The sequence below is a fragment of the Plecotus auritus genome (assembly GCF_963455305.1).
Source record: "Plecotus auritus genome assembly, chromosome: 4".
Taxonomy (NCBI): domain Eukaryota; kingdom Metazoa; phylum Chordata; class Mammalia; order Chiroptera; family Vespertilionidae; genus Plecotus; species Plecotus auritus.
The window spans coordinates 277382-290401 of record NC_137775.1 but is presented as its reverse complement, the minus strand read 5'-3'; the positions used below and the strand labels follow the sequence as shown (position 1 = coordinate 290401).

At 53.8% G+C, this 13020-nt stretch overlaps 1 protein-coding gene across 1 annotated transcript in view; it reads left to right on the top strand.

Moving 5' to 3' along the window:
• Window positions 1-42: 42 nt before the first annotated feature.
• The window catches only part of ERMARD (ER membrane associated RNA degradation), a gene marked incomplete at its 3' end in the record, with an annotated part of 13621 nt that continues 643 nt past the window's right edge, over window positions 43-13020 (top strand). The window contains exons 1-14 of the mRNA XM_080663853.1: window positions 43-108; window positions 721-889; window positions 2176-2315; window positions 3470-3571; window positions 3861-3950; window positions 4513-4610; window positions 4888-5024; window positions 6087-6201; window positions 8307-8409; window positions 10291-10320; window positions 11566-11634; window positions 11947-12120; window positions 12636-12751; window positions 12980-13002. Of these exons, the coding sequence (XP_080519979.1) occupies window positions 58-108; window positions 721-889; window positions 2176-2315; window positions 3470-3571; window positions 3861-3950; window positions 4513-4610; window positions 4888-5024; window positions 6087-6201; window positions 8307-8409; window positions 10291-10320; window positions 11566-11634; window positions 11947-12120; window positions 12636-12751; window positions 12980-13002 (1417 nt within the window). The 5' untranslated portion in view covers window positions 43-57. The remainder of the gene's footprint in view (window positions 109-720; window positions 890-2175; window positions 2316-3469; window positions 3572-3860; window positions 3951-4512; window positions 4611-4887; window positions 5025-6086; window positions 6202-8306; window positions 8410-10290; window positions 10321-11565; window positions 11635-11946; window positions 12121-12635; window positions 12752-12979; window positions 13003-13020) is intronic.

The window sequence follows — 13020 nt, the reverse complement described above, 5'->3', positions numbered from 1 at the left end:
GCCTGCGCCGCGGAGGCCGGAAGTGCTTCCAGAAGTGCGACGCGGAGGGAGGGCGGGATGAGCTGCGTCATCGCGCGGCGCCGGCTGCCGGACCCGGAAGTCATGGAGGTAGAGTGGTGGGGGCGCAGGTGGGATAGTAACGGAATGCTGAAAGAATAATGCACTAGCCATAAAACACTGAGCTTTTGTAAACTGACGTTTAACAAATACTATGAATAATAAAATGTCAACCTTTAAACGTTTATTTATTTGAAAATCGTTACGTAAATTATCTTTAAATTTAATCACAACGTTTTTATCATACCGCTCTCCCACTAGTTATACCTGTGTATGTTCTGTTCTTAAGATAGAACTAGAGGCCTGGTGCACGAAATTCATGCACTCCGTGTGGTCCCTCCTTGCAGCCTGCACTCTCTGGCAGTCTGGGGAGCGGGGAGCGGGCCTAAGCCAGCAGTCGGACATCCCTAGCGCTGCTGCAGGGCTTCCGGCTGAGCAGTGCTCCCCGCCTGTGGGAGCCCACTGACCACCATGGGGCAGCTCCTGCATTGAGCGTCTGCCCCCTGGTGGTCAGTGCACGTCGTAGCGACCAGTTGTTCTGCCCTTCAGTCAATGTGCATATTAGCCTTTTATTATATAGGATATTTTGGGGTTAAGTGTATAGTTAGTACTTGTGTGTCTTTACTTCCCGTAAGACAGTATCTTTTATGTTCTACGTTTCAGATATCACTGGAGGACCCTGTTACCACATGCCTTTCTGCCCCGGTGTACCATCTGATCTGTGAACTCGGGTGTGAAGTCCGAGAACATCGTGCTATCAGTAGCATTGTGGCTGGGAACGGGGTTGTGTGCTGGAAGACAATCACAGACTGTGTGGTTGGTGCTGAGTCAGGTCTGCACTTTCTCTGCACCCCAAACATCCATGGATACTTTCCATTTAAAATGTCTCGACCTCCAGTATTCCGCTTGCCTACCGTTGCTTTTTGTTTGTTTGATTAGAGGGTGTTATCATAACGACCTCACTCAAAAGATAAAAGAATTGCTGTGAAAAGAGGGAATGAGGCCAAAGAAGCATAGAAGAGTTCAGGGGAAGCTGGGTTACGAAACCCGTGTGTGAGAAGGGAGGTTGGGAGGCAGTGAGGGTGATGGTCTCGGCTCCAGGCCAGCAGTCCAGATGGAAGAGGGTAGAAAATACAAGTCATGACTTAGGTATGAAATGACCAGTAACATGTTACACAATTATTTTAGATGTCTTCCATCTGTTGTTGCACATTTTTTTTTGAGCAGAGAGTTGGCCTGGAAATTTAACAATAGTTATAAAAATGACAAATAAATGTGCTCTGGCCCAGCAGTTCCATTCCAGGAATTTATAGGACTGGCACACGTACAGATAGCAAAGCGTGTGTCAGCAAGGGTTCTCCTGCAATGTTGTTTGTAATAGCCAAGAAGAAAAAAGCATTGGAAACAGCCAGATGTCAGGCAGTAGGGATCGGTTAAGAAAATCACGAACATTTCACAGTGGAACACTATGCAGCGGGAAAAAGAACGAGGAGGCCTGGCTTTCTGAACACCGGAATCGCGGAGCTGTGTTGCTAAGTGAAAAAATGAGGGTCATATATTTGCATTTGCTTTTATATGTGTAAATATTTCTAAATATACACAAGGAATTAATAACAGCAGCTGCTCTAGGAAGGAGAATTCAGTGGCCAGGAGGGAGACTTACCCTCTTACATTTTTTTTTTATCATGAACCATGGGAATGTTCAGACCCAAACTTATAAAATATTTCATATTATAAATATGATCTAAATAGTTAAGATCATTGGAAATCTACTGTTAACTATAAAGAAATCAGGTTAAAGTATTATATATGCTGTCTGAACCTGATTTTCTATAAACTTATACACAGGTAAAGAAATTGAAGAAAATATTTTTTCTCTTTTGAAACTTTCTGTATTTTCCAAGTTCTCTACCAATAGCATATTTTTATTTTATAACCAGATAAGCACCATATAACTTATTTCAATGTAGGTGTATCTCTTTTGTAAGTTCAATTATAAACTGGATGTGGGCTTGGTGGGAATTTTGTAATTAGAGCGCTTTTTCTCTGATGACTCGGAGATCTTTTTCACCCCAAGGTATTGGCGCGGAGGTGCTAACTTGTTTCTCATCCTTGAAGCCCAGGGTCTGGATTACCAGGGAAGCGTGAGGCTGCTGGGCCCTGTGTGTGAGGCTGTCCACATGCATTTCTCATCTCTGACCAAGGGGCAGTTTGAAGTTCAGTATGCGCCGTGGCTCCAGTGGACAAGTTCTCCAGAGGTTCGGCCTTTGCAAATTCCACTTAGAAACCCTATTACTTTCTAATTTTAAAGGGGTCTCTCTGGAGGGCCCAGAGGGAAACTTAGGACTGTGATGCAGAGTCTCTGGGTCTGAGCTGAGAAGCACACCCTTTGACCAAGGGGAGTATTGAGGTGCAGCATCAGGATGGGGGTGGGAGGGAGCTTGGTATGTGGGTGCTGGTCCTGGACAGAGGCAAAGTGGGCCTCTGCAGAAGAGAGACAGCCTGCTGGCAGAGCGAGGTCATCTTGAGGCCGTGGGCCCCGGGCCCGGAGGGAAGCTGGCCTCTGTCCTGCTGAATCGGAGGGAGAGGGTCCTTGGAGGCCCAAACCTGGTTTCACTGCTCTGTTGGTTGGTGAAAACCAGCTGTGTCACGTGGCACATTAAATGACAGTAGAGCACTAACTCTAGCAAGGCTGCTTCTGAAACCCTTGGTGTTTCCTAAGTCAGTGTGAAAGGGTCATTTCTGCTCCCTTCGCAGTAGCTCTCATAAGCGGCAGGGTGAGCTGCTGTATGTTTATCTTAAGAACTAATCCAAATTGGAAATAAGATTTAGGTAAAAATATTTGACTTCTCGATGTGCAGTTACACCACACTTCCTGTTTTCAATCAATATTAAACAAAGAAAGAACATTCAAAGAACTCCTTAGATATTCTTTACTATTTACACTGCGTGGCCAGATTATGATGATCTCTGAAAGCATAATAATCTGGCCACTCAGTGTATATCCTATATAATAAAAGGCTAATATGCAAATTGTCCTCTCAACCAGGAGTTCGACCAGCAGGCAGGCCGGCCAACTGCCCATGTCCCCGCCCCCTGGCCAGGCTGGCCGGACCCCACCCATGCACAAATTCATGCACCGGGATATATATATGTGTGTGTATATATATATATATATATATATATATATATATATATACTGAGTGGCCAGATCATTATGCATTCAGAGATCATAATAATCTGGCCACTCAGTGTAGATGTTATATTTGTAGAAAATGTTTACCTATACCCCCAAGATCATTAAAATATGATCATCAAAATCTTTAGAGGGTTGACTCTGATGAACAGTATTGTTACTTTGAGAAACAGTTCTTACTGAACATAAATTCTAAAGCGTGTCTATTCAAAACAGTTGTTTCCAGAAATATTTGATGCCTTGGAGAGTCGTGAGTCCCCCGCTGTTGCTCTTAGCCTCATGAAGCTGACGGCCTGTCTGGAACGGTCCCTGGGTGATGTAAGTGTGAGAACTCTCCTTGTCGGGCCATTAAAGTACCTGAGTGAACGTTCAACTACTCTGTAGTTGCCCTCAGATTCCTTGATTTTATTATTGTTCTCCTATGAAGTGCAATTATTTGGTACAAATTTTTAGTATTTTTTTGGATGATTATGAAATTAAAACATGGGTGTCTTCAGTAATTGTCTCCCACCAATGGTCCAAGCAGTTGCCTTATGGGAGATTTTTTTCTGAATATCATTTGGCTCATTGGAATGCAGTGGCTACATGAATTTTGTTTGAATTTTAGGTGTTTTTACTGGTTGGGAAAGAATGCCCATTTCTTTTAAGAGATCTGCTTGCCTCTGCGGAGCTTGCTCAAGTCTTCGGGCAGTCTGTGGTAAGCTTGCCCCCCACAGCCCCAGAGGAGGAGCGACGCATGACAGTTAGCGTCCGCTGCACTGGTGCCCCTCAAAAATAGATGCTGATGGGAGTGTTGTCACGTCACAGGAGGAGGGGACTCAGAGCTTCCCTAGGGGAGCGGCCACAGCCTCAGTTCCCCTCCGAGCTGCCCGTCCTGTTTACACACAGGCCCACGTGGTACACCGTGGCACTTCTGTGCCAAGCTGTTTCCCGTGTTCGTTTATCTGGATGTGAGGCTGTTTGATGCCCAGCACCACCTGGGACAGGTCCCACCTCACGCTGCCCGGGGCCCCCTCTGCACGCTCCTCTCGCCTGCACAGTGGGCCTCAGAGCAGCGCCTTCTTTGTGGGCGGGTCTGAGGATGGGCAAGGCAGGCGCACGCAGTAGCTGCTCAGTAACTGTTGGCTGTTATTACCTCCACGCCGATGACGTACACTAACGAGGGACATGGCGGTTGGAAGGAAGAAAACGTTACTTGCTGCGTCCAGTGATTTGTTAATGACCGCACTGCCCACCCTCCGCTGTCCTTCCCTGCCCAGATGCACGTCCTGACGGTCTTCGTGGGCTCTCCGCGCGGACTCAACCTGCGCAACGTCCTGTGGCACGGGTTCGCGTCCCCTCAGGAAGTTCCTCCCAAGTAGGTGCTGCAGGAGGGCCTCCCTGTCGAGGGCACTGGGGGTCCGCCTCTCCGGTGGGGGCAGGGAGGCCCGTCTCAGCAGGACTTGGAGCGGAAAGCTGGATGGTCTAGCAGAGCCCCTGCAGGGTCCTCATGATTTCAGCTCCTGCGCCTCAGGTCCTCTTGTTGCTCCCAGCCCACGTGGCACCGCTTCACTTTGCTTTCTTACTTTTGAACTTTTTCTCCTGAAAGGAAAGCCTTTTATATGTACGACTGAGGTCTCTGGCATCTCCCACAGGTACTGTGCGATGCTGGTGCTGCTGACCGCGGGGCTGGGCCAGCTGCTGGAGGCCCACCTGCAGCAGACAGAGCGCACGGTGGCCCGTCGGCCGCTCCTCACACTCGTGGACTCAGAGGACTGGACCGTCTTCCCTGGCAAGTACCGCGTCTCCCCTGAGGGGCATTAGGGGTGCTGTCGTCCGGGAGCATCAGGCGTGAGCTCCGGGCAGGGCGTTCTCCAGGGCGACCTGGAGAGACAGTGCCATGAAGTCGTATGTGAAACGTCGCCACCTGGACCCGACCTTTCCCGCCGCGCCCGGCTGCTGCGGGAAGCCCGTGGGTCCGTGTTGGTGACGGGTTCAGTCTGTCCTTCAGAGGGACTGGCGTGCACTGGCGTCAGGCCATTTTATAAGGCGCCGCCTCTGCCCACGCACGGCTGTGCCTCTGCTCCACGCGCTGTGCCCGAGCCCTCGCAGCGGAATGGTCTTCACGTCGTTGGTCCTCACCATGACCGAGCCACTTACCAAATGGTGGGGAGGAGGGACCCAGAGCTTTGAAAGCTTTTAAACTGTGTTTGCTCCAAGCCCACTGCCCCTCAGCGGCAGTTGCGGTACAAGGTCTGTGTCTGCCAGTGAGCATGTGGATCATGTTGCCCCACATCTCGGCCTTTTGTGCGTGGACCCTGGCGGTAGTCCGGTGACTGCCAGTGATACATACAAACGGTAAGGCACTTTTTAGAGCGGTTTTAAGCTTATCAGGAAACTGAGAGGGCGGTCCAGAGAGTCCCCATTCCCCCCGCCGCCTGCCCACAGCCTCCCCCACATCAACAGCCCCCAGACCGGACATTTGTCACCAAGGATGAACCCCCTTACGCGTCACAAGCACCAGAGTGTGTCGCTCAGCCAGCACTCACTCGAGGCTCCTGTATCCTGTGGAAGTTTATTTTCTTGGTCAGGTGGCCACGTGGTCCACCTTGAAGGCCTCTGCAGAAGGTCACAGCCGCATCACCGACGAGACGCAGTGTCCCTGTCTGCTGCCTCCAAGGCCCCAGGCCCCCCGGCCCGCGCAGGGCAGGGCGGTCTTCCTTACCCGGGCCACGCTCACTGCCCTGGGCTGGGCTGCGGCCCACCTGTGTGCGGAGACGACGCCGGCCTCGCCCCGAGGGCGCTCACAGCTCTTCCCTCTGTGGTTGTGCTGAAACCTCTTGCTGTCTTGCAGCTGCTACTGACGAGGTCCTTTCGGTGTGGGAGGAAGCGGTGAAGAAATCCTCTCTCGTCCTGAGGATCATGCTGCCATATTGGGAAGCCGCGCTGACCAAGTTCAGGACGCACAGGTGATGGGAAGGGGGCACCAAGAGTGGTTCTTGGCGTCCGGGGGCCAGTCCTTCCCCAAACCCCTGCGCCAGGCCCTGCTGTGGGGCTCCCGCCAGGGCGGTCGGCCGCCTGGAGAGGGGGCTCGCGGGAAACGCCTTCCTGACCAGGAGAACGGCCTCCTCGCCGCGTGTCAGGGATCACGGGACAGCGGGTGAAGGTGATGGTTTTTTAGAATCAACTTGAGAAATCATGGAGTTTTTTTTCGGTGAGTGAAACCCTGTGTCCAGGGTTGGCGAACCAGGAAACAGGAAATTGGTGTCTCGGGCGCCGAGGAGCGAGCTGGGGCTCAGACCTCAGGGGTCAGCCGTCTTCACTCCTTCTGCATTTCCCGGGACGGCCACGTGGAGACCGTGAGAGCCCGCTCATGTCCTGGGTCCGAGTACTTTCTAGACAGGGAACGAGGCGGCTTTTGATGACGTTTTCTCCTGAGGCACTAACCGTGGCCCATCAGGCGTCAGAGCCCCGAAGCAGGTGTAAAGCCCCGAGTCTCAGGAGACCGGTCCTGCTTCCGTCTCTAAGGAGACCGGTCCTGCTTCCGTCTCTAAGGAGACCGGTCCTGCTTCCGTCTCTAAGGAGACCGGTCCTGCTTCCGTCTCTAAGGAGACCGGTCCTGCTTCCGTCTCTCGGGAGACCGGTCCTGCTTCCGTCTCTAAGGAGACCGGTCCTGCTTCCGTCTCTAAGGAGACCGGTCCTGCTTCCGTCTCTAAGAAGACCGGTCCTGCTTCCGTCTCTAAGGAGACCGGTCCTGCTTCCGTCTCTAAGGAGACCGGTCCTGCTTCCGTCTCTCGGGAGACCGGTCCTGCTTCCGTCTCTAAGGAGACCGGTCCTGCTTCCGTCTCTAAGGAGACCGGTCCTGCTTCCGTCTCTAAGGAGACCGGTCCTGCTTCCGTCTCTCGGGAGACCGGTCCTGCTTCCGTCTCTAAGGAGACCGGTCCTGCTTCCGTCTCTAAGGAGACCGGTCCTGCTTCCGTCTCTCGGGAGACCGGTCCTGCTTCCGTCTCTAGGGAGACCGGTCCTGCTTCCGTCTCTAGGGAGACCGGTCCTGCTTCCGTCTCTAAGGAGACCGGTCCTGCTTCCGTCTCTAGGGAGACCGGTCCTGCTTCCGTCTCTAGGGAGACCGGTCCTGCTTCCGTCTCTAGGGAGACCGGTCCTGCTTCCGTCTCTAGGGAGACCGGTCCTGCTTCCGTCTCTAGGGAGACCGGTCCTGCTTCCGTCTCTAGGGAGACCGGTCCTGCTTCCGTCTCTAGGGAGACCGGTCCTGCTTCCGTCTCTAAGGAGACCGGTCCTGCTTCCGTCTCTAAGGAGACCGGTCCTGCTTCCGTCTCTAAGGAGACCGGTCCTGCTTCCGTCTCTAAGGAGACCGGTCCTGCTTCCGTCTCTAAGGAGACCGGTCCTGCTTCCGTCTCTCGGGAGACCGGTCCTGCTTCCGTCTCTAAGGAGACCGGTCCTGCTTCCGTCTCTAAGGAGACCGGTCCTGCTTCCGTCTCTAAGGAGACCGGTCCTGCTTCCGTCTCTCGGGAGACCGGTCCTGCTTCCGTCTCTAAGGAGACCGGTCCTGCTTCCGTCTCTAAGGAGACCGGTCCTGCTTCCGTCTCTCGGGAGACCGGTCCTGCTTCCGTCTCTAAGGAGACCGGTCCTGCTTCCGTCTCTAAGGAGACCGGTCCTGCTTCCGTCTCTCGGGAGACCGGTCCTGCTTCCGTCTCTCGGGAGACCGGTCCTGCTTCCGTCTCTAAGGAGACCGGTCCTGCTTCCGTCTCTACGGAGACCGGTCCTGCTTCCGTCTCTAAGGAGACCGGTCCTGCTTCCGTCTCTCGGGAGACCGGTCCTGCTTCCGTCTCTCGGGAGACCGGTCCTGCTTCCGTCTCTCGGGAGACCGGTCCTGCTTCCGTCTCTAAGGAGACTGGTCCTGCTTCCGTCTCTAGGGAGACCGGTCCTGCTTCCATATCTCGGGAGACCGGTCCTGCTTCCGTCTCCCGTGGACACAGTGGTCCTGTCCGGACACCGCCCGTTACTGCGGGGCCTGTGCCCACCTCACAGCGGGTGTGCTTTTCCTTCCGTGTCACAGGTTCGCCGACTGTGCCACGCTGCTCTTGACACAGCTGGAGACTGGGCTGCGGAACCTGTTTGCCAAGGTCAACCGGTGTCCCAGGAGGCTTCTGACGGCCGAGGTACGTGTGTGCGTGGCAGGCTTCTGCTCCTCTAAGTGATCTTAACATCTTCTTGTTTGCAGTCCATGAACTTGTTAGCTAAGAGCTTTCCTCCGAAGACTTAGCTGTTCTTTGTTTGTGGCTTTCTATTATAATGTTTTATAGGATCTATGTTTATTTAGGATTGATTTTGGTAGCTCTATATACAGGGGTCCTCAAACTACGGCCCGCGGGCCACATGCGGCCCGCCGAGGACATGTATCCGGCCCACCGGGTGCCGCTGCCTGTCCTGCTTAGCAGCCGACTCGTCCCGGGCCCGCAGTGCGCATAGGAATTTGTTCATAGTTGTTTTTTTAAACTATAGTCCGGCCCTCCGACGGTCTGAGGGACAGTGAACTGGCCCCCTGTTTAAAAAGTTGGAGGACCCCTGCTCTATAATATTTTAAAAGTGGTCTTTTAACTCAGTGATGTCGTAGAACTGGTTACCACTCGTTTCCTGGCTGTACTTGCCGACCTATCACTGTAGCCCACAAGGTGGCCCGTGGCCTGCAGCACGCGCCCTCTGTAAGGACCCCACTCCTCTCGGCCAGAACTCAGCCCACCCCGCGGTGGGAGGCTTGGGTGGCCATGTGCCCAGTTAACTATTGAAAGATCCACGGATAAGGAAGGGGGGACCCTGAATTACAGGGTGAGCAGCAGCGTCTGCCATGGCTCCTTTTCTCATTTCTTTCACTAGTTCATCTTCCTCTCTTTGCCCCTTATGTCAGCATTCCTCAACATTCTCTTCTCCACCTTGTCTTCTCCGTATGTTTGCTCCTTGGGAGGTCTCACACAACCCCATGCCTAACGCCGTCACCTCTGCGGGGACCACAGCTAGAAAACACTTGGGACCTCATGAAAATGGAAGCCCCACATAGCACAGGCTGTCGATGCAGCTAAAGCAGCTAAGAGGACAATTCATAGCATTAAGTTCCAGGGTCTCCAGTTCTTTTATCTCCTGAGTCAGGTGGACACCTGTTTGCTGGATGTCTTCCGATGGGTTTCCCCAGCATCTCACACTTACATTAGTTTTAAAAAAGCATATTTTTTTCTCCTACAAATTCCTTATTCTTAGCCTCTCAGTGGCTCTGGCCCCAAACCTTGGCCCTGCCCCGTCTTTGCCTGCACTTCGGTCTCCACGGCCACTCGGTCCAGCACTGCCCATCGGTTCTTCCGTGATGGATTTTGTGCCCCTTCTTTCTTCGCTGAGGCCTCCCTGGTTCCTTGTCCCGCCCCCTGAGCTCCTCTCCCGTCCAGTCTTCATGCTGCTCTTCCGTCTTGACCCATTCTCATGCTGCCACCCAGTGTCTTCTAAACCAACACGTATTCCTGTGTCTTCTGCGGCCTCCAGTGCTCCACAGCTGCGTGGCGTCCCTGTGCCGCACACACAGGTCCCGGGCCTTTCAGCTGGTTCCTCCCGGCTGTTGTGCCGAGGAGCTGCGTGCCAGCAGTCGCAGGCGGGATCAGAGCGGAGGTTCCTGGCCCGCAGCCTGTGTCTGTAGACCGTACTGGTCACCCCAAGACGTGTGGGTGCCGGGCTGTTTGTGGGGAAATGTCCTGTTCTTGCTTCATGCCATCAGCAGAAGCACCGTGTGGGCAGCGGCGTGTGACGCTGTGGGCCTGGAGGTGTTAGGGGGTCGAGCTGGACAGGGAGCACGGGCCGAGGTCCAGCGGCCAGGCGCCCTGGGGTCCCACGTCCTGTCACGTGTGTGTCTGTCCACACATTCTTCCCAAAGCGCTGCTGCGTGGAGGCCGATCTCAGACGAGGTGTTCGCGTTGTTGGCATGCGAGACTCTGCCTGCTCTGAACAGTTCACCTGCTCGTATTTTGCTCTAATTATTTCCTTTTTTCCCTTTTCTGAAGTCGGCAGCTCTGTACACCACCTTTGATGAAGTAAGTGAACTTGAACTTACAAGGCGTCTTGAAATAAAACATTGTGTTCTCTTAAATCCAGAGTGAAGGATGAGCCGTCACTCACAAGCTTACAGGAAAACGCGGATAGTCGCGTAAGCTAGAAACAGCCTTAGAGCTGAGCATCGTTCTCAGGGTAACTGAGTTGGGGCCCAGTGTTATTCACCAAGTCCCTAAAGTCGCAGAGACGAGGCCGGAAAGTGCTGGGGAGCGGCATCAAGCGCTGCGGTTGTTCGGGGCGGACACGTCGGTTAAGGCTAGCGCTTGCTCGTTTTGCACGTGAGACACCTCAGCTACTGCCGTGAGCATGTGGTGGTCACCCAGGCGTGTGATCTGTGGAGCTGGGGGGCGGTTCTGAAGGAGGAAGGTGGAATAGTGAAAGTCACAGGACATGTTTATCACTGGTGGAGTGTAAAGGCTTCTGTGTGCCTCCTGGGTGGAACCCTTGCCGACCCCAACGCGTGGGACACCACGGCAGCTCCGAGGGGACGGGAGAGGCCCCGGGCGGGGGTGGGGGGTTCCAGTCACTCTGCCTTTGGATAACTTAGCTCCGGGACCGGGGGAGGGGTCAGGAAGGAGCCTGCCCCGGCAGACTTATCCCGTTCGTAAATGATGGGCTGTTGGGGTGTGTGTTTGGGGCAGTCAGGTCCGTACAGGACTCGGGCCTCGGGATTGGCTCCTGCTTGGGCCCCATTGTCCTCGTGAGCGAAGTGACTCATGAAGTAACTGGTGGCACACAAGCACACGTGTACATGTGAAGAGACACAGATACACACACACACATCTACAAGTAGACATTAATACACATGGATACATACATAAAACACAGATACACATGTACACAAACATACATACAAACACCGACACCCACATATGTACAAGTACACATACATACAAACACAGATATACACATATACATGTACATACAAACACATGCACAGGCAAATACATGTCAACACGCATGCTTGTAGCCACACGTAAACACAGTACACATACATACGCACACAGAGACACACCCTCACAGCTAGGAAGGTGCGTGTCCTAAGGCCATGAAACGGGCGAAGAGAAGTTTTCCTGGCCTGGTGGCGGTTTCCTGGGAGACGCCCTCACTTCACCTGATGGGCTTGGGGCTTATTTAACGATTCGTAGCAGAGGCCGGGAGGCTGCAGCTCGGAAAGGCCTGTGCGTGCCCGTGCCCCAGCTGATTTGCTTGTTTCCGTGTTTCAGATGTTGGCACAACACCTGAGTGATGGCGAGATCAATCAGCTTCCTCTTGTCCTCGGGGAGCCTGCGATGGTAAGGCCTTTGCTAGTCAGACATTCTTGTGTTCACGTGCGTGACCAGCACGTCTCTGATGTGGCACTGACCTTGGCCCGTGACGTACGCAGAGAGCACGCTGAGCCCCCTCCGCACGCTCCCTGTCTCAGCAGCCGCCCTGAGCACTGGCTGCGCCGGGCCTGCCCGCTGCCGGTTGTTCAGGTTCCACCTCCAGGCCCGGAGTCAGCGGTTCCCGGCAGTGTGCCCCTTCGGCGTGTCCAGCGGGGCCTCTGCGCCTTCCTTCCCTCCGCTGAGGATGCTAACGAGCGTGTTCTCTGTCTCCTCCGACAGGAATTCCTCTGGGACTTCCTGAACCATCAGGAGGGTCCTCGTGTGCGCGATCACCTCAGCCACGGGGAAGTCAGCCTCCCTGCGTTTCCCAAAGGGATGGCCGAGCAGCTGCTTGCCTTTTCCCTCGTGCTGCTGCTGAGATTCGTGGAGGAAGACCTGGCGTCAGAGGTCAAGGTAGCGTGGAGGGAAGGAGACAGGCAGGCCACCGCCCTGCAGCTCTTAGAGGACGTGGTTTATTTTAAAGGCCATTCACTTCATCGTCTTTTGCTTAACTTACCTGGCCTACTGTGCGCCTCCATCAGAGCACCTAAGTGAGCATTGATTGCACGTATTGACGCCAACGTTTAAATTTCTACTGTATCCTATTTTTTAGGAGAATCTTTCAAATTTTCCAAACGTTCGGAATATCTTTCTTTCTTTCTTTCTTTCTTTCTTTCTTTCTTTCTTTCTTTCTTTCTTTTGTTGTGGACAAGAGTGGATGTGCCTTTTTAATCTATCCCTGTCATCACTTCATCGAGCATCGTTTTGTTGGCAACGATGTGACTTCCGTCCCAAACCTGTTCTGAGGAGAGCTCAGCTGTCACAGCTGAGCGGAGTGAGACGGGCGGAGGCACGAGGAATCGGACTCGTATGGGGCCTGACATTCCGTGGGACAGAATGGCGACCTAACCAAGCGTGTTTCCACCCAGGAAAAGGCAGTAGTAAAGATGTTGGTCAGGCTGGCGGAAGGCTACAGTGCCCGCTTCCACCCAGCCGCGCGGATTAAAAAACAGGTGAGCTGCGGGCGGCCGTTCAGGAGCAGGGCGTGCGCGCCTGCTGCAGAGGTCCAAAGGCTCAGGGCTGCCTTGGCGAGGCGGACACCGGGGTGGGCAGATGGGGCGCTCCAACCACAGTGCGTCACTCAGATGCGCGGCCTCGCGTGGCGGCTCGGTTGTGCGGCCTCTTTGTAAAACGTGCTGTATAACAAGTCAGCACGTGCAGTGATGTCTACGTAGCCACTTCATTTCCTTACGCTTTTCCTTATCCTCCCCAGCGGGGAGCAAACCCACAACCGAGGTAAGTGCCCTGCCCGGG